Genomic DNA, 21,050 nt, shown 5'->3' with positions numbered 1-21,050 from the left:
ATCAATGCCTGGGGGACGGGAAGAAGCGAATCACGCTCAATCAAATTTATTTCACTGAGAACCAAACCCGTAGGTCATATAGAACAAATGCAGTATAATGACATCCTTTCTTTGACGATACTTCACCCACATATTGGTATTTTTTTTTTTAAGGTCATGAAAAAAGTCCACTGAGTGGGTGAAACATCAGTAAAGAATCTCTTTACAGTGTGTTTCCACCGTAGAGGATCATATACAAGTGGTGTTATAATCCGAATATGCGCTAAAATATCGACTTGGATGACAGCCAATAAACTTACACTTAACACTGACAAAACCTACTATATTATGTTTGGTAGCAGAGCAGGTGTTGCGCAACTTAACATTAAGATCGACAACACTAATTACCAGACATAATGAGGGCAAATTCCTAGGCCTATACCTCGACAACAACCTGAATTTCAGCACCCATATCCAACACATAACCAAAAAAGTATCCAAAACGGTGGGGATCCTCTCCAAGATACGATACTACGTGCCGCAAAATGCCCTTCTCACACTATACCACTCACTTATTTATCCATACCTCACCTATGCTATCTGTGCTTGGGGATCAACTGCAGCAACACACCTAAAGCCAATAATAACCCAACAAAAAGCCGCAGTAAGAATAATCACTAAATCCCATCCCTGGCAACACACCCCCCCACTCTTCATAGATCTAAACTTACTCCCTGTTCAGTACATCCACACTTACTACTGTGCAATCTACATCTACAGGACCTTAAATTCCAATATTAACCTTGACCTAAAACGCTTTCTTGATAGTTGTGACAGAACCCACAGGCATAACACCAGACACAAACATCTCTATGACATTCCCCGTGTTTGACTAAACCTTTACAAAAATTCAATGTATTTCAAAGGACCTAAAATCTGGAACACCCTACCTGAGAACTCTAGAACTGCAGACACATTCATCACTTTCAAAACTACCATTAGAAAACATCTTATCTCCCTGATCCACCCCGACAACTAACTACACGAATACCACCTGGTGGTTCACAATTACACTCACTCACCCACTGACTATAAACCCAGAAATACTAATCTTAATCTTAAAATAATAAATCCTAACTAGTCATAAGTTTGCCTATGATACTCCAATATAGACACCTTGTATTGTGCCAAAACAAAAGCATTCACATTGCTAAACTCACAAATTATGATGTAGTCACTTAGCCTTATGATACCATAATCTGTAAGGATTTAATGTTAAGAATTAATCTAAGTCTGCCCGAAATGCCTTGCCATGCTAGGTGCACTAGTGGCCCCCTCTGTAATTAGTATTTTATAACATGTAAACCACACAATATCCAAATCCTGTAAACCCCATATTGTAATCCTTATAGAGAATAAACTTGATTTGATTTGATAAACCCGTAAGGGTCATGGAGCGCTTCGTAGGAATGCAAGTCAGGAGAAGAGGGCCGGGCAGCTCCAGTTCTTTGGATCAAGAACCAGCCACTCCCTGACCGGCGGCGTTAAGGCGCTCTTGATCCAAGCATGGCTCAAATTCCTCGTATCAAGAGCCCTCTCAGCCTGGAGTCCCGGAATAGTCAAGTTTATAATGGAAGTTGCGGTGAAAATATGTCGTCTGCCAGACAGGTTGTTCCCCCCCGGCACTGATCTACACCAAGTCGCCTTAATTACTGACAACTTCTTCATTTACACACTAACATCAGGTCCCTCACACTCACCTTGTTACTCTGACTCTGAGTCACTACGGCTCTCACTATTTTTGACAACATTTCGGTTTTGATTTTTATTTCGTCTCTCAAGAGTCTCGGGGTTAGTCGGGGTTGTTAAGGGACACCCAAACTTAACTTCCTTAATAATAATAATAATAATAATAATAATAAGCCATACTGACGCCTAGTAAGTTTATTTATGTACAGGTATACATAAGTACAATTACCATACATAGTAACTTGTGTGTAAATTACCTAGGATAGCCCCAAAAAAGTCAGAAAAAGTGACTCATTGCTATTGGTCTACTCGGGAATTTGGGAATAAAATGTGTTGGCCAAATATGGGCGGGAATTATAAAGGAAACAAAGTTTCCTACGTTTCCTACGGAAAGAGAAACGATAACAATAATTCCCAATTGGATTATGTGGACTCCCCCTTGCTTAAATCTCTCCAGAGCTAGATACCCACACACTACCAACTGAGTCAACAACAACAGGTTCTCCGTTTACATAGAAGCTGATGTTTGACTTCCTGATCAATTAACTCGAGTTGCTGGTGAGGACAAATGTCCCGGTGGAAGAAACCAGAGCAAAATTCGCCACTGATGCTTAAGTCAAGGGTAGAGCGAGATGTTTACACTCCATTAAAATCAGCACAGAAGTCTCATCGCCGTCAGTTTTGAGGAGAAAGCCATTTCACATAGCATGTCAGCCTCAATGCGGATAGCATCTCTATTAATTTTATAACTAAAATAAGAAAACCTTTATGATAATCCTGGTTATTTTAATGTTAAATGTGAATTAAATATATAAATTTTCTTTTCAATAACTACTGAGAATTATCATAACAGTTTGGTTTACGGTAAAAAATCTTAATTCGTAATTGATGCTGAGATGGTTTACGTGATGTCAGGGGAGTCTACCTATGTAAAGTCTACCTGGAGGGGGTCAACGCCCCCACAGCCCGGTTCATGACCAAGTCTCGCAGTGGATTAAGTCATGCTCAACCAGGCTGTTACTGCTTTCCGCACGTAAACCAACGTGCGAACCACAGCCCGGTTGGTCAGGTGCTGACTGGGGTATCTGTCCAGCTCCCTCTTGAAGACAGTTCGAGGTCTACTGGAAATCCCCTTTATGTATGCTGGGAGGCATTTGAACACTTATTGTGTTTTAGTGTACTCAATGCACTCCTGCTTTTCACTGGAGGATGTTGCACCGCCTGCCGAGTCTTGTTATCATAGGGATTGATTTCTGTGTGCAGACTTGTGACTAGTTCCACTAGGATTTCCCAGTTGTAAATTATGATATATCTTTCTCGCCTGTGTTCTAAGTACAGGTCAGAGGACTTAAAACGGTCCCAGTAATTGAGGTTCTTGACTGTACTTATACGTGCAGTGAAAAAGTTCTCTGTATATTCTCCAGATCTTCAATTTTGCCTGCCTTGAAAAATGTAGTGTACAGCAGTATTCTAGTCTAGAGAGAACTAGTGATTTAAATATAATCACTGGCTTGGCATCCCTTATTTTGAAGGTTCTCATTATCCACCTTTGCCAATTCTCATTATTGTAACCAGATATAGTTCATTACCTGTGGAAAATTGCATTTATCTGAATGTATCATTATATACATAACAGTAAATGAAAAGATAATTATTATTTATCAGTTAGACAAGTAGGAATTTGGGACACCTAGGTCGCAAAAAATATCCCCCTTCGATACCTACCACTGTCATATCCACAAGTTGCTCTGGACCTATTAATTATCAAATGAAAAATACATCACCAGGAATACTGGTAAATATATAAATTTGTGGACTGTATATTAAAAATAATAAATGATTATAGATACACATATACATAACAGAAGGAGAACATCTTAAAAATCACTCACTAATTTAACTGGAGATTAAGTTGTATCATACTCAGAAAACCTCACTGTCTATACATGAAAATAACAACTGGCCAGAGTTATAACATAACAGACTTATCTGAGGTTCCTGAAGCTGTCTTGTCCAGTCGCCTGATATCTCAAGTTATGCAGGAATTCTCATCCAACAATTTCGCCTCCTATTTGAGAGGTGTCAACCCAATTTTAACCTCTAGAGCACGAAAATTCTTCCCATTACACTAAGGTTGTATCCAATTCAAATTAACAATGGCGACTGTTCTACTTTTTAAAAATACACTTGTTGTGATAGAAACACAGGCCTTATCTCTAGGCTTTATTGAACATAGAATCTTCATAGTACTTCTGCAACAACAAAATATAATGACTAGTACATCTAATAATGGCTTCTACAGGGATGGTGATGTCTTGCATATGTCAAGAGAAAAGTTATAACTACAGGCCACATATTTAAACTCACCATGTAATCTGCATCGGTGATAAATGGATAAAGTAGGAGAGAATCACACACCATATGTTGGTGCCCATGATGCACGCCAAACTGTTGTTGTTGTTAAGGGCCCCTAGAGGTGGTGCAGTATTATCCTGCTGCTGCTCCCCACAGGACCAGTATCACTACAATCTCCCCCTTCTAAAATATCAGAGACAGTAATCTCCCAAACTGTTAGGTGGGCGACGTACACGTCCCGACCTTCGTAGCCCTTGAGCCTCTTCACCAGGTTCGATATTTTCCAGCGGGGTTTGATTAACTGCTGGAGCAGAATCCTCTATTTCCATAGGGGTAGTCTCAAGGGGCTTTCCAGGAGAAAACGAAGCATCTTTCACATCTATTGGTGTATCTTGAGATTCCACACTAATAGGGATTTCAACTGGGGCTAAATGTCTTGTAGATACTGTAGTCTCTTCACCATTTTGGTAGCGAATGTGGGCGTAATGTGGATTAGCTTGCAGGAGCTCTACCTCTTCCACTAAAGGATCCGTCTTGTTCATCCTACGGTGACTCTTCAGGAGAACGGGTCCAGGATGACATAACCAAGTGGGCACGGAGGCTCCCGTAGAGGAACGACGTGAATAGTTGAGGAGTCTTTCATGAGGGGTTGCATTAGTAGCTGTGCACAGCAGTGATCTAATAGAGTGAAGAGCATCAGGTAGGACAGTTTGCCAGTGTTGAACAGGTAGATTGCGCGACTTTAATGTCATTGTAACTGCCTTCCATATAGTACCATTGAACCGCTCCACTTGACCATTGCCTTGAGGGTTGTAGCTTGTTGTTCTGCTGCAGGCAATACCTTTGCTAGCCAAAAACTCCTGAAGTTCGTTACTCATGAACGAGGATCCCCTGTCTGAATGGATATAAGCTGGCATACCAAAAATAGAGAACAACTGTGAAAGACAACTAATAACAGTTGAAGCAGCCATATTTGCACAGGGGAATACAAAGGGAAACCTTGAATATTCATCTACTATGTTAAGGAAATACCTATTCTGATTTGTGCTTGGTAGAGGTCCTTTGAAATCTATATTCAATCTTTCGAAAGGCTGGGTGGATTTTATGAGATGAGTCTTCTCTGGCTGATGAAAGTTTGGCTTGCACTCTGCACATACTCTGCATGCTCTGATCACTTGTCGCACATCTTCCACTGAGTAGGGCATGTTCTTTGATTTGACAAAATGGTACAGGCGTGTAACTCCTGGGTGACACAAAGCCTTGTGGAGAGCTGAGAGTGATTGCAAATCATGACATGCTGCTCCACAGTGGGACCTAGAGAATGCATCAGGTGAGATGTTCTCTTGACCCGGTCGGTACAGAATATCAAAGTCATAACACGATAGTTCCATCCTCCAGCGTAATATCTTGTCATTCTTTATCCTACTTTTGTGCCTCTTGTCGAACATATACATCACGGACCGTTGGTCAGTCCTTATGGTGAAATGTCTACCAGTTAAATAATGCCTCCAGTGGCGAACTGCTTCTATGATGGCCTGGGCTTCCTTTTCTACAGCAGCATAACATTTCTCTGATCCTTGAAAAGTTCTCGAAAAGAAGGCTACTGGTCGTCCTGCCTGAGATAAGACTGCAGCAATGGCAATGTCAGATGCATCCGTTTCCACTTCGAATGGTAGGGACTCATCAATGGCTTGAACTACTGAGTTTTCAATGTCCTGTTTGAGAGTATGGAAAGCGGCTTCTGCTTCCTTTGTCACAGGAAATGTGGTAGCACTCAATGGGCGGACTTTACTTGAATAGTTGTAGATCCATTGTGAGTAATAAGCAAAGAGACCAAGAGTTCTTCGGAGTGACTTTTTGTCTTGAGGCATTGGAAGTTCCCGTAGAGGTCGTAGTCGTTCAGGGTCTGGGAATATTGAACCTCCTTCCACTACATAACCAAGGATGCTAAGCCTTTTAGTTGAAAAAGTGCACTTTTCCTCATTGTAACTGATATTTTTCTTCTTGGCGGCTTCCAAAAACTTATCAAGGTTTGCATCATGTTCCTCCTGGGTCTTGCCACAAATGGTAACATTATCTAAATACGCGTAAGTTCCCATGAGTTGCTCTTCCTGAATGAGTGAATCCATAATTCGTTGGAAGCAGGCTACCCCATTGGTGACTCCAAAAGGGACTCTGGTAAACTGATACAGGCCATCACTAGCCTGAAACGCTGTGTATGGTTTATCTTCATTCCTTATAGGGACTTGATGATAGGCACTCTGCAGATCAATTGTGCTAAACACGTAGTACTGAGCAATTTTGTTCACTGTATCGTCAATTCGAGGTAGAGGGTACCCATCAAGAAGTGTAAATTTGTTGATTGTCTCAGAGTAATCGATAGCCAGTCTCCGTTTCCTATAACCATCTTTAACAACAACAACCTGTGCACGCCAAGGGGAATCACTCGGTTCTATAATACCCTCCTTCAGCAGCCTCTGAGTTTCTTTCTCAATGAACATCCGATCCTCATAAGAATAGCGGCGTGACTTAGCTGATATAGGATGGCAATCCGCGGTAAGATTTGCAAACAGCTTTGGTGGGTCTACCCTTAAAGTGCTAAGTCCACAGACAACAAGAGGAGGCAGTTCACCTCCATATGTTAAGGTGACACTACCATGCAGCTTCTGAAAGTCCTGACCAAGGATAACATCAGAGCACAGTTGTGGCAGAATAGCTAAATGTACATCTTGATAATCCTTTCCATTAACTCTGAGATTTACCTTACAAAACCCTAAGGTCTGAATAGAGAGAGATGTTGATGCCATGGAAACGGTACCTGATGAGTGATGTAGAGTCAAGGAGAGCCGTTTAACTAAGTCAAGGTTGATGAAACTCTCTGAGCTGCCACTATCAATAAGACCATCTACTTCTGTTCCTTTGATGAATACTTTCACAACTGCCTTTGACAGTGAATTTGGAGTAGCCGCAGAAGTCACTGTTGCTAGAGTCGCATGATCACTGGAATGTGTGGAGGCACTAGCTCTTGTTGATGCATTAGCACGACATACTTTAGCAAAGTGACCTTTCTTGTGGCATTTATGGCACATTGCTTCACGAGCAGGACACTTTGGACGTGGATGTCTTGAAAAACCACAAAAGAAACACACCGTACCTGCTGCTGCTGTCACTGAGGCAGGTTCCCCAGTAACTTCATTGCAAGAGTCTTGGTCAGGAATTGCAGCACTTACCACTCGAGAAGGCTGAGTGGTACTGTATACTTCAGAATTCTTCTGGGCTGAATCTAGAGCTCTTGCCTGGTCAAAGGCAGCGGCTAAGTCGAGAGTTTTATTCTCCAATAAACGCTGCCTTATTATTGGTGATTGCAGGCCACTGATAAAAGCATCCCTGATGGACTCTTCACAATACTGAGCAGCTGTCACTGCTTGGAAGTGACAGTCCTTACCTAAAATTTTCAGTGCTTGAAAGTATTCCTCTAAGGACTCATCAATCTGCTGGCGGCGAGTTGCAAGGCGATAGCGTGCAAAGATTTCATTTGTAGGTTTAATATACTGAGACTTGAGGGTTTTGATAGCATCTTCGTAGGTATTACACTCAGAAATAGCCTCATATATCTTAGGTGACACAAAATTGATGAGCAGACTTAGTTTATCTAGATCTTCTTTAGGAAGGGCTCCCAAGAAGTTTTCGAAAGTCTTAAACCAGTGCTTCCATTCATGAGCAGCCGTTGATAAGCTGGGGTCACAGTCTAGCCTCTCAGGTTTCAGTAAACGCTCCATGTTGTGATGTAGTCTAGCGCAGGATCACCACCAGGTAGCCCAGGATTCTATGTTCAATAAATTGTTGTGATAGAAACACAGGCCTTATCTCTAGGCTTTATTGAACATAGAATCTTCATAGTACTTCTGCAACAACAAAATATAATGACTAGTACATCTAATAATGGCTTCTACAGGGATGGTGATGTCTTGCATATGTCAAGAGAAAAGTTATAACTACAGGCCACATATTTAAACTCACCATGTAATCTGCATCGGTGATAAATGGATAAAGTAGGAGAGAATCACACACCATATGTTGGTGCCCATGACGCACGCCAAACTGTTGTTGTTGTTAAGGGCCCCTAGAGGTGGTGCAGTATTATCCTGCTGCTGCTCCCCACAGGACCAGTATCACTACAACACTTTTATTAAATACAATATAGGGCATCTATTTACCTATAAATTACCGTATTTCCGGAAAATATGCAGTATTTTGCACATTACCTTTGTAATGAGTCATGAGTGTGACCAGGTCTACCTGGAGCTCATTACCTTTGTACTTGGTCACGATTGTGACCAGATCTAGTTCATTACATTTGTAACTTGCTCAGCTATCAAAACCTTGGAGTCCAGTCCCTGGACCAATTATGTACCTCTGTAATCTTTTGACTACCGCCCACAGGATGGGTATGGGGTGCATAATAAACATATTAAACTAACCATCCTATCATTTTCCTAACAGATGAGGTAGATACACTGTTGTGATCTTTGAAAGTAAGATCCTCTGACATTGTCACTCCCAGTTCCTTCACATTAGTTTTCCTCTCTATTGTGTGGTTAGAATTTGTTTAATACTCCTCTCTAGCTTTTCCTCAGGTTTTCCATAGAGGAGTAATTGAAATTTGTGGCCACTGATTTTCATATTGATTTCTGTGACCCATTTGAAGACTTGGTTAATGTCTGCTTGGAAATTTGCAGTGTCCTCAGTGAATGACACTGTCATGCAAATTATAGTTTCGTTTGATAAGGAAGACAATGCTATGGTTTACATCTTTGTCTGATATGAGGATGAGGAAAGTTAACATGAAAACAACGACAATCATATCAAACAATAACATCCAACAATAACAATAACATCAGCAATAACAACCAACAACAACTAACAACAACCAACAAGAACAACAGCAACTACTACCATTAACAACAACTAACAACCAGCAACAGCAACCAATAACCAACAAAAAGAACAATCAACAACTAATGACTACGTTTCGGTCCAACTAGGACCATTAAGTAGTCACGAAATGTCGTCAAAGTTTTATTCTCCTATGTGCGGCTTTCTTGTGTATTGTCCCAGACACGTATCGTACCTTTTCATTCTTCGAGATTCATAGGTATAACTGTGTCACATTCTGGGCACGATCTGCTACTACCACTAACTACTGCTGCATTGTTTAACTTCCTCCACTGGATTAACTACTGACCACTAGAGTCCTCGTAATAAACTAAAGGGTGTCTGTAAAATTCGATTTCTGGGAAGACCGCAGGAAGGAACCTTTGCTAGGGACAGTGTCCTCATGTCTTGTAAATGTGTTAGTTGGTGAGTAAGATACTGATCGTGAGTGAGACATTGTTGGTATGACACTGGTTTTAAGACACTCTAAGACTGCGACCGGTGTCTTCCTTACCATACTGCCACACTTCACCGTTTCTCTCAGAATCTGTCATTTGATGTCCACGAGTAAAACTCATCTTCTTGACTAGCAGTTTGAGGCGTTTTCATCTTAAAAAAATGTAATTCTTACCTGCTGCCCATCTTCACCTTTACACCACCGGTCTAGAATACTTTTATTCTTAAAGTGGGAATTAAAAAAAACTCTCAGTGAAGGATAGAGAGAACGAGAGAGAGAGAGAGAGAGAGAGAGAGAGAGAGAGAGAGAGAGAGAGAGAGAGAGAGAGAGAGAGAGAGAGAGAGAGAGAGAGAGAGAGAGAGAGAGAGAGAGAGAGAGTGAGTGTGAGAGAGAGAGAATTATCAACGTTCGACCACTGAGCCAAACAAAAAAATATACATGTACTTGGAAAGTCACCCATCCATTTCCTGCAACACACACATACACTCCTTCCCACCAGTGACACTCAGTTGACGCCACACTAAGAGTCAGGCAGCCTGCATATAACATATCTCTAGTGAATCACAATACAAAGCCATCGTAGGATAACTTTTGAGTATATATAATATACATCATCGTGGCTCGTAATGAAGTAGCACTAAACTTCCATTAGTTTCCTGGGTCCCCATTGATTCCATTGGTGTTTCAAGTGAAGTTGTAAGAAAACAAAACAAAATAACACCATGTCGTTCCCAGAAACAGAGTCTGGTGTGTTGAAAAATTAAAAACCAAGTTTTTTTCTGGCTTGGTATTTTTTTTTTTATAATTTATAAACCTGAAGTGTAACACAATTGTGACTTTCGAACTGGGTATCCTACTGTTTTGCTTCACATAACTCTCAGGGTATCGAAAAATAATCTTCACGCAAAAAATTGTAAACTGAAGAATCAATGGGGTTGAGTTACTATATTTTGATGGTGTTGTGGGCAGTGTGTTGTGAGGCAGCATCAACCACGGTCCTCCCACCATGGATAATTGATGGTAAGTTAACTGATAACTCGTCCTGCTGCCAAGATAACCATAATTAAGATACTAAACACATAGGTGTTATTTATCCTGGTCATGTATGTGTTTTCATGGTATTGCGGTGATATATTGTGAAGTTATCTTAGGATAACACAAGCTAAAAAATCTGTAATTACTTATAGCTTATCTATAATTTACCTTCGGAATTTCTGTTAAAACGATATTGAAAAATCACATATAGGTCAAACTAGAGAGATAGAAAATATATTTGATTATTATATTCATGGAGACGCGATAAACCCATAGGGGTCATTAGTGTCTGGGGAATGTTAGTTAATGAGGTTTGATCCCAAGAAGGGAAGGGCAGTTCCAGTTCCTTGGATCAAGGGGGAAACAAGGTAAGTAAGATAACTGATGTGGCCAAATTGCGAGATATTTTTAATAAAATGCATCACGACAGTTTTTTGGGGGGGTTAAATAGGTATATATTTAGACGATTTAAAGCAGCGGTAACTCAGATAATTTTGCCTAAAATAATGTAGAAACTCAAAATATAAAAGAATGAACAGAAACACAAAAGAAATTAATACCTAGGAGCGTCATACTAGTTGGTTATGACATCATGTTGTCTGGCGGTGATGTGTAAAGTAATCCCTGGTACACTAGTCTCTGTCACTGTCTCTCTCTCTTTTTTTTTTTTTTTTTTTTTTTACACAGGGTTTGACAAGGTTAAGGATCCCTAGCTTTATTATTGACAAGCTATTTACAGGTTAAGGATTCCTAACTTTATTGGCAAGCTAAGAGCTGTTACCTACTTCAGCTCATTTGAAAGCATTTTTATTGTTATGAGACATACAAGTAGGGAACAGGATGAAGTTGGAGTCATCTGTGGGCCAGCATTTTCATTTGATCAACTGACTTTATCTCGTTGACATCATTATGCTGTACAAATGCGTTCCATACTCGAGTCATCCTGGGTATGTATGATCTCAGATGGAGTGATGTTCTGGAGAAGGGTACAGCCAGAGTGAAGTTGCTGCTTTCTGCCCGTCTTGTGGCATAAAAGCTTGTTTCACGCTGTCCTCGAAGTCTCTCTCTCTCTCTCTCTCTCTCTCTCTCTCTCTCTCTCTCTCTCTCTCTCTCTCTCTCTCTCTCTCTCTCTCTCTCTCTCTCTCTCTCTCTCTCTCTCTCTCTCTTACACACACACCCCGGGGCCAGGAGTTACAACTCGACCCCTGCAACTACAATTAGGTGAGTACACACATATACATAGCTTTAAAGAGGTGCGGCAAGGCTTTGGAAGCCAGGAGTGAACCTAGTAGCGACCAACGAGGCGGGACCAAGAGCTGTAAATCGACCTCTGTAACCACACAAGTGAATACACACACAGTGAACCTAGTAGCGACCAACGAGGCGGGACCAAGAGCTGTAAATCGACCTCTGTAACCACACAAGTGAATACACACAGTGGACCTAGTAGCGACCAACAAAGAGACAGAGCCAGGAGCTGTGAATCGATCTATGTAACCACATATATGTGAGTATACACACAACACACATTCACAATTTCTTACAATTTGTAATAACGAGTGTCAGCCTCAACAAAAATCATATTGAGGGATTGGTTTAACGAAAATTAAATTTTTCCCAGTTGGAGGACGTGTATGACCCTTATGGGTTTATCGTTTAGTTTTGATAATAACAAATATCCCAGCTGGAGGACATGAGTTAGTTTAATATGTCTATTATGCACCCCATACCCTGGTGTGGGTGGTAGCGTGAGAAGGTTTATTCCCTTACGTCAGGCTACCAGTATCACACCCAGCAGTGACGTATATATATTTTCCTGTTTCGTGGCGTCCTGTAAGGATATGCTTCCGTGGCAGTTTTAGACTTTTCATATGGCTGTGGGTCGCCAAGCATGGTTTAAAGACTGTTTACTACACGAGGGTCATTAAACATGTCATTTTCATACCCGTTCAGAATATTTTAATAACCAATATAGTGATTAAGGAAACTCCATGTGTGTATATACATTGAGATATACAAACTATTATGTATAGATATTGCAGCTCTCAATGTATACACAAGATATATACTCTTCAAGGTTAGGTTAGGTAAGTCAGGAAACAGGAGTTTATCTGGAGAGAGTTCCGGGGGTCAACGCCCCCGCGGCCCGGTCTGTGACCAGGCCTCCTTAGGTCAGTGTCCCAGGATGCGACCCACACCAGTCGACTAACACCCAGGTACCCATTCTACTGATGGGGAACATAGACAACAGGTGGAAAGAAACACGTCCAATGTTTCTACTCTGGCTGGGAATCGAACCCAGGCCCTCACCGTGTGAAGCGAGAGCGTTAACCACCAGGCCACCAGAGCCTGGTCTTATATATATGATGACCCACAGCTGGAGCTTTTGGTCATCTGTCTGAGGCATTCCGCTGGCTTCCCAGTCCACCCCTTTATAAATTATGGTTAAAATTATAATCATTAGATATATATGTGTTACATACTCTTTAAATTATATACCAAGCATTTCTAAAGTGAGAAAAAATATAAAAATATCAGAAGAAAACTTTTAATATAACGCCTAAACATTTTTTGTTGATATAAAAACCATGCAGCCTAGTTCCAAACTTATTTTGTGGAATATATATTACTTTGTGATCAATTTAAAATTAAACCCAGTATTATCTTAACCAATTGTATAGATAAAAAAATAATGAACACACAAAATGCTAAGATTCGCTTGTCCCAGATAAATGGTTAGTGTGGAAAATTGCATTTACTTGGATGTATCATTATATACATAACAGTAAATGAACATAGATAATTATTTATCAGTTAGACAAGTGGGAATTTGGGACACCTAGGTCGCAAAAAATGTCCCCCTTCGATACCTACCACTGTCATATCCACAAGTTGCTCTGGACCTATTACTTACAAATGAAATATGCATCACCAGGAATGCTGGTAAATATATAAATTTTGTGGACTGTATATTAAAAATAATAAATGGTTATATATATACACAATTACATAACAGAAGGAAAATATATCTTAACATCACTCACCAATTTGACTGGAGATTAATGTGTCATGTACAGGACCCCCACCCCCTTTTGCCTACATTTATGAAGAATTTACTGGCCAGAAATTAAACATAATTTAAACAGCTTATCTGAGGTTCCTGGAGTTGTCCTGTCCTGTCGCCTGATTCTCAAATTATGCAGGAATGCACATCCAACAATTTCGTCTCCTATTTGAGAGGTGTCAGCCCGATTTTAACCTCTAGATCGCGAAAAATTCTTCCCATTGCACCAACGTTTCTAATCCAAATTCAAACAAAATGGCGAGTCCTGTCTGCACAGGCGCAGGTCCAGTTTCCCATTTTCCATAATATAATTCTTTTAAATACAGTATGGCCATCTATTTTCATATAACTACTGTATTTCTGGAAAATATATACAGTATTTTCCACAGTTAGAATTTTTTTTCACTTACTACCTGGTTATCGGATTGTTCAAACACAATAATAATCGTAAGATAAAATTAAGAATGCTGATAGACTGATTTTTCAGCGTCCGTTTACATATACGTATACATGTATACTGAGTTGCCAAGTTAATATACATATACATTCATCGAACATTTACTGGGTTTAACGGCGTGAGCTTGCTATCATCTGCAGCTCATAAGACTGCCATCCCCACGAGCCCCTTTGGGACGGGGCAGATGCCAGACCAGAGGCCTAGCTTCTCCCTACGAGCCCCGTGAGGGCGGGGAATGTGGCTAGGCCTGGGGACACTTGGTCCCAAAGATGAGGAGGTACTTGTACCTCCTCCCATGGGAGACTTAAGTCTCGAGACACTCCCCAGATAGGGAGCCAAGGCTGGGTCACCACTACTTGGAAAAGACCCGGGCCCGGGCCAGGGAAATACCGGCGAATAAAAAAAAAAATACTTGGTTATGGGGACCCAGGAGTCATGGCTCGACCCTGCAAAACCAGGAAGATAATTACAAGCATCATAACCTCTTCACTTAAAACCTCTGGTATCCTTTACCCACCAAAAACTATAAGTATGAATACTGTACTACAAGGTGGTAATTGCCACGTAACAGTAACTCCAGCCTTGTTTGAGGGTTAGCCGCAAAGCTGCCATTATGACTGAATCCGTAGAGAAATGTCTGACGGTCCTCCTCGCATTACTGAAGTCTCCCGGATCAAGCTGGGCGATAGTTCTCACACCTTCCCTGTGGATGGTGTTCCAGCACAGGCTGACCTATTTCATTACCTCCCGCATGATAACTATCCATTGTTAAGGGAACAACTGAACTCGCTATTTTGTGATGAATTATGACAGGAGAACCATTATATGATGTATGACAGGAGAACCATTATATGATGTATGACAGGAGAACCATTATATGATGTGTAACAGGAGAACCATTATATGATGTGTAACAGGAGAACCATTATATGATGTGTAACAGGAGAACCATTATATGATGCATGACGAGATAACTATCCTGTGTGATGGAGAGGAAAACAGGACAACCATCCTGTGATAAGTTTAATTTAGTTTACGATATTTATTATGCACCCAGCACCATCCTCTGTGTAATAGTGAAAAACATCACAGTCACATAATGGAGCCAGAAACTCACTCCCAAAGTCTTGATACTTAAACAAGTTTTTTTTTTTTTTTTTTTTTTTTATTCGCCGGTATTCTCCCGGCCCGGGTCTTTTCCAAGTAGTGGTGACCCGGCTTTGGCTCCCTATCTGGGGAGTATCTCGAGACTAAGTCTCCCATGGGAGGAGGTACAAGTACCCCCTCATCTTTGGGACCAACTGTCCCCAGGCCTAGCCACAGTCCCCGCCCTCACGGGGCTCGTAGGGAGAAGCTAGGCCTCTGGTCTGCCATCTGCCCCGCCCCAAAGGGGCTCGTGGGGATGGCAGTCTTGTGAGCTGCAGGTGGTAGCAAGCTCAGGCCTTTTTAAACAAGTTACAGTGATAATAAACTATTTATATGTTTATATCTGATAACAGTCGCAATGAGTTATTTATGCAGACATAAATTCATCCACAAAAATATTACAGTGTAGCTTGCATGTAGTTTACTATTATTTATATTATCTTATACTTTATCAAGCTATACTTGAATTTAAAAACGTTTAAGTGATTATGAGTTATTTACAATAGGCAAAGTCAGGGTATGTGCTTAATTGTCCACTTATTGAGGAATACAGAGACAGACAGTATAATAATCTATGTGACATGTCAAGATATCTTATTAATGAAAATAAGATACCAGATATACTAAGTAAATTTCCTAAATTTGCTTGTAACAAATAAGTGAACTGTAGATATGTAGATATAAATCCATATGTACACATGTTAACCCTTTTGGGGCCTAGTTCCTGGGCCTTTTATGTACCCATATGTTCTTGCACTACCGTCCACAGGATGGATATGGGATGCACAATAAACTGGCCACTTCGGTGGCAAAATCTAAGTAATATACCACTGTGGATAAAATACTTTGACATTTCTTGAACATTTGTGAGCTGTCTGAATTCATTAATTTTATCGCATTCTAGCACATAAAGACGCAAGGTTCACGTGACAGTTGTCCATCTGGTAAAGTTTACATTTAGTTACGTGTACACCAGCTGGTGGTGCTGATGTAACCTCCCAGATACTTGTAGCCGCAGCCTGACAGTAGTGATATCCAAGAGTCTGCTGACTTTGTTGGATGCACCATAGACATGTAACTCTTCCTGAATGACAATAATATGTGGACCGACTAGTGTCACTCTCTCAAGCTCAAGTCAATGAAATTCAATTAGTTTATATATATATATATATATATATATATATATATATATATATATATATATATATATATATATATATATATATATATATATATATATATATATAGAGAGAGAGAGAGAGAGAGAGAGAGAGAGAGAGAGAGAGAGAATGACATATAACCCATTCCTCGTGGAGTATGGCAGGGAAACACTGAAATAAAAACTAGCTTTTATACCCATTTGTTACTTGTCCAGAATTGTGTGAGCCACAAAGTGCAGGTGTTACCACAGACCCACTACATGTGTAGCGTTGTGCCAGCCCCACGCTCTTCTTTTATCTTCTTTGATAAATAATACAAAACCATTTCCCCCCAGACTGTCTGCTGCCCAGCTGGCCAGGCGATCATCCTGTTAGTATATACCGGCCTCTCTGGCTCAACCTCAGGAAGCAGGCTAAACTATCACCTGTCTTCTGGCTGGCCTTCTACGGCGTCGCTCACAACATGAAAGACTGCAACCTGCGTGCTGGGGTGTTGTACCAGGTGTCGAAAGTTACAGATGAAAGCTTCACCTTCAGTGAACACCAGCAGGAATCTGGAGGAGACGACGATGTGCCACCAGCCTGCAAGCACCACTTCATGGTGTTGAGTAATGGATCTTACGGCTTCATCTCCTGTACTGAGAGTGAGTTACGGTGGAGACTTGTGACCTTTGTTTTAAATGGTTTGTTCTCATGTGGTGTTGATAACCATGACGATTTTGCTACGAATCTTAACATACGAAAATGTGATTGATCACACACACACACACACACACACACACACACACACACACACACACACACACAAGTAGTGGAGACAGGAACCATACATAGTTTTAAGAAGAGGTATGATAAAGCTCAGGAAGCAGAGAGAGTGAGGACCTAGTAGCAATCAGTGAAGAGGCGGGGCCAGGAGCTGAGTCTCGACCCCTGCAACGACAGTTAGGTGAGTACACACACACACACACACATACATTTCACTGGTATAGCAGTGTTTGCTTAATACCTGATATCCAGCATTGGTACTAACTACTACTACTACTACTTTTATTGTTCTGCTGTTACTTCTACCGGTGTTGCTACTAATACTACTATTAAAACTACTACTACTCAATAATAATAGTTTTTATTGTATCGGCCAAGTAAATTGTTTGTTCCATTGGCATACAAGAAACACAACCCTTCATGTACCAACGCAATACTTCCACGAATTCAACGATTCACTTCCCATTTTTTTTTCTTAGTGACTCGCCCATTCTCTGGCTCCTTCCCATTCATTCTCACTCATTCCCACTTTAAAATTCTCTTCTAGACAGAGTCAAGGCGACGGAGGCTGCGTGGAAGTGGTGGAACACAGTGCCTGTGTCCTACATCACCATTATTTCAATAAGCGTGGGCGTGGCGATGGGCGTGGTGCTGCTGGTGGGCGTGGGGGCGTGGGTGGCCTGGCGCCGCCACTCCAGAGGTAAAGCCCTGCTCGGATAGAACGAAATTCTGGCGCCATTTCTCATTGAAAATGGATGGGTCTAGAGCTAATACAGAAAATGGGTGCTTCCAGTCATTCATAGAAAATGGGTTCTTCCATCGCTCATTTCCTATGAGTGCTCTAAGAGCAACTTCTCATAGAAAACGGGTGTTTCAGGAGTGACTTCTCACGGGGAAGATTCTTTCAATGGAGTCGGTCGACCAACATTCTGGATATAAAGCGAGAGGTGAGGAACGGGTACACTAGGACCGCAAGGGCATAATTAGAAGTTAAAAGACACAGATGAGTAACAAGGATATCAGGAAGCATGTCTTTAGCTTGAGGGCAGCCACGAAATAGAGTAACCTAAACGAAGCAGTTAGTAAGTAAGTAAGTAAGTAAGTTTATTCAGGTATACACAAATACAGTTACATAGAATTATCATACATAGCAGCATATGTGTAGAGAACCTAGGATAACCCAAAAAAGTCAGACAGAGTGACTTATTTCCATTGGGGTCCTTTTACCTTATTATTATAGTATAAAGGTTATATTATTTTCTTATTATTCTACAATGAAGATAACATCTTATTATCATACTAAAAAGACTATCTGCTACACCAAGGTCATTAAGACTATCTACAATACGAGGGTCATTACAAGGAATAAGGTAAAATTTACACGTATGTTAGCTAAAAAATAGAAAATCATTCCCCTCCCTTTCTTAATTTTAATAATGAATGTGGCAGGGCCCACGAGGGTAGGAGGAAGTGAATCTGGCAAACTGACTGGTTAAGAGGCATGACCAGGAGCTGAGATTCAACCCATGCAACCACATTTGCTGAGTGAATACACACACACATAGTAGTGACCAGTGATTAGGTGTTGCCAGGAGCTGTAAATCGACCCCTGCAACCACAAATAGGTAAGTACACACCTAGTTAAATTCACGTATCTCAACAATTACCAAAGGTTTCAATCCAGACTGATCCTGGAAGTGCAGAAAATTATCTACATAGACAAAAGGAACCTTGACATCACATCAGCGGAAGAGAGGGAAATCAAGGAAGAGACATTACGATATACATGATGCTTTGAGAACTGAAAGGGAAAATAGCAACTTTAAAGCATAGCAAGAAGCTGAACACCCAGTAAAAAAGTGAAATGAACTGGATCAGGTGAGACAAATTTCATACGCAGTGTCAGCAGCTGGTATGACAGGGGGCTAACTAATTAAACTCGGGAGCAAGAGAGTAGGAGCCAGCAGCTTCAATCACGCTATTATATTTATTGGGGAAGCTTTAAATCCAAGGTAACCAAGTTTGATCCTAGGAAAGGGAAGGTAGCTCCAGTTTCTTGAATCAAGACCCCTTCACCAGCATTTAACACTTCTTATAAGGTATCAGTCGGCTCAAGATTGAGACGGGGCCAAGAGCTGAGATTCGGCCTCCCTTAAAAGGGTTCGTTAATGAGGCTGGTGAAGGCTCTTGATTCAAGGAGTCAGAGCCGCTCTCCCCTTCTCTGTATCTCCTCATTGTTCCAGTTCCCCGGCACTATATGACACACCAGGTTCATAGTGAAAATTATGCGTAACGAGGATGTATATATACTCAATATTTTCACATTTTTCTGTGTATATATATATTTTCTTAATAAAGTTATTTATCTTAAAAGTTTATTAATTCAACCTAACAAAAACATTGTAATTAATTATCAATCATTCACGAAGATTATTAGTGAAGAGGGGGGGGGAGTGAGACTCACCTGGGTCACAACCCTTCAGCATCAAGGTAACACTTCCCTTCTGAAGGGTGTAGCGAGAACCTTTCAGCATCAAGGTAACACTTCCCTTCTTGAAGGGTGGAGTAGTGAGAACCCTTTGTCATCAAGGTAACACTCCCCTTCTTGAAGGGTGGAGTAGTGAGAACCTTTCAGCATCAAGGTAACACTTCCCTTCTTGAAGGGAGGAGTAGTGAGAACTTTTCAGTATCATGGTAACACTCCCCCTCTTGAAGGGTGGAGTAGTGAGAACCTTTCAGCATCAAGGTAACACTCCCCTTCTTGAAGGGTGGAGTAGTGAGAACCTTTCAGCGTCAAGGTAACACTTCCCTTCTTGAAGGGTGGAGTAGTGAGAACCTTTCAGTATCAAGGTAACACTCCCCTTCTTGAAGGGTGGGGTAGTGAGAACCTTTCAGCATCAAGGTAACACTCCCCTTCTTGAAGGGTGGAGAGTGAGAACCTTTCAGCATCAAGGTAACACTTCTCTTCTTGAAGGGTGTAGTGAAAGCCCATCAACATCAAGGTACACCTTCCCTCCCTGAAGGACAGAGCGGTGAGATAATCTCAGCCAACACACTGCTGGTAATATAGGGAAAGAATCGCAGTCCTGTGAAATGCCTTTGTGAACCATGATTAAACTACGCATGTTTTCTTGGTACCTTAAACGCCAGATGTTCCCATCGTGTTACAGTCTGTGTTCTTCCAAATCTCTGAAGTACCATCCACTGTGCACTTGGTATATCATCATCATTGAAAAAAAAGACACAAACACACACTAGGATGCATTAGAAAAAAATTTCATACTGAGACACTGATCACCTCTGACGAACGTTTTTAAACGAATATATCCTAGTGCTTATTAACGTGTATTTCAACCATTGTGAATATCCATACCACGGTTTATGTCAGCTCAGCATCATTATCATTACTGTGCTTGCTGAGCAAAGGCATTGAAGAGGTTTCGATCAAGATGGTCACTGCATCATCACTGGAAGAGCTACAGTCAACACCTTGACCACTACACCAGAATCTTGCAAGGAAAAACAACAAACAGATAAAGGTATCTTTCTCTTCTTATATCAGATGTTGCTATACAGATACACATTTTTTTTATGGTGACAACGTTTTGCTGTGTAGAGCTTTGTCAATTTCATGTTCTCTGACTAGAGCTTTATCAGTTTCATGATCTCTGACTAGAGCTTTATCAAGTCAGCTGTTACAGTGTATAACTTCATCAAGTCTTGTGTTGGTCTGTGTAGAGCTTCACTGATTCATGCTTTGCTCTGTGAAGCTTCATCGATTCATACTTCACTCTGTGTAGAGCTTCGCCATTCTGTGGCGAAACGTAGTCGCAATAAAGAAAAAAAAATTAGGTCTTGTGGGAAACAGACCATTACATCCATCTGCTCTACTACCAGAGATAGCTGGGAAGGCAGGAGGGTAGGAAGGAAGGAAGGAGGGTAGGAAGG

General features: G+C 41.0%; 2 protein-coding genes across 5 annotated transcripts in view; one reads left to right on the top strand and one right to left on the bottom strand.

Annotated features, from left to right (window-relative positions):
• LOC128694712 (probable pyruvate dehydrogenase E1 component subunit alpha, mitochondrial) overlaps nt 1–21,050 on the bottom strand; it is a 147,848-nt gene that overhangs the window by 18,415 nt on the left and 108,383 nt on the right. For 2 of the 4 annotated variants that reach the window (XM_070095715.1, XM_070095717.1), the window contains exon 2: nt 1,740–1,812. In XM_070095715.1, coding sequence (XP_069951816.1) covers nt 1,740–1,790 — 51 coding nt within the window. In that variant the 5' untranslated portion in view covers nt 1,791–1,812. Of the gene's footprint in view, nt 1–1,739; nt 1,872–21,050 lie in introns of those variants that run through there. The other 2 variants (XM_070095716.1, XM_070095714.1) reach the window with 2 other exon arrangements.
• On the top strand, nt 9,966–19,475 carry LOC138854175 (uncharacterized). Its single transcript, XM_070095708.1, has 3 exons — nt 9,966–10,495; nt 16,673–16,981; nt 17,650–19,475. The coding sequence occupies exons 1-3, from the start codon at nt 10,405–10,407 to the stop codon at nt 17,820–17,822; spliced, it is 573 nt and encodes a 190-aa protein (XP_069951809.1). The 5' UTR covers nt 9,966–10,404; the 3' UTR covers nt 17,823–19,475.

This window comes from Cherax quadricarinatus, chromosome 51 (assembly GCF_038502225.1).
Source record: "Cherax quadricarinatus isolate ZL_2023a chromosome 51, ASM3850222v1, whole genome shotgun sequence".
Lineage (NCBI taxonomy): Eukaryota > Metazoa > Arthropoda > Malacostraca > Decapoda > Parastacidae > Cherax > Cherax quadricarinatus.
The sequence above is the reverse complement of the archived record's forward strand: the minus strand, read 5'-3'. Positions and strand labels throughout refer to the sequence as shown.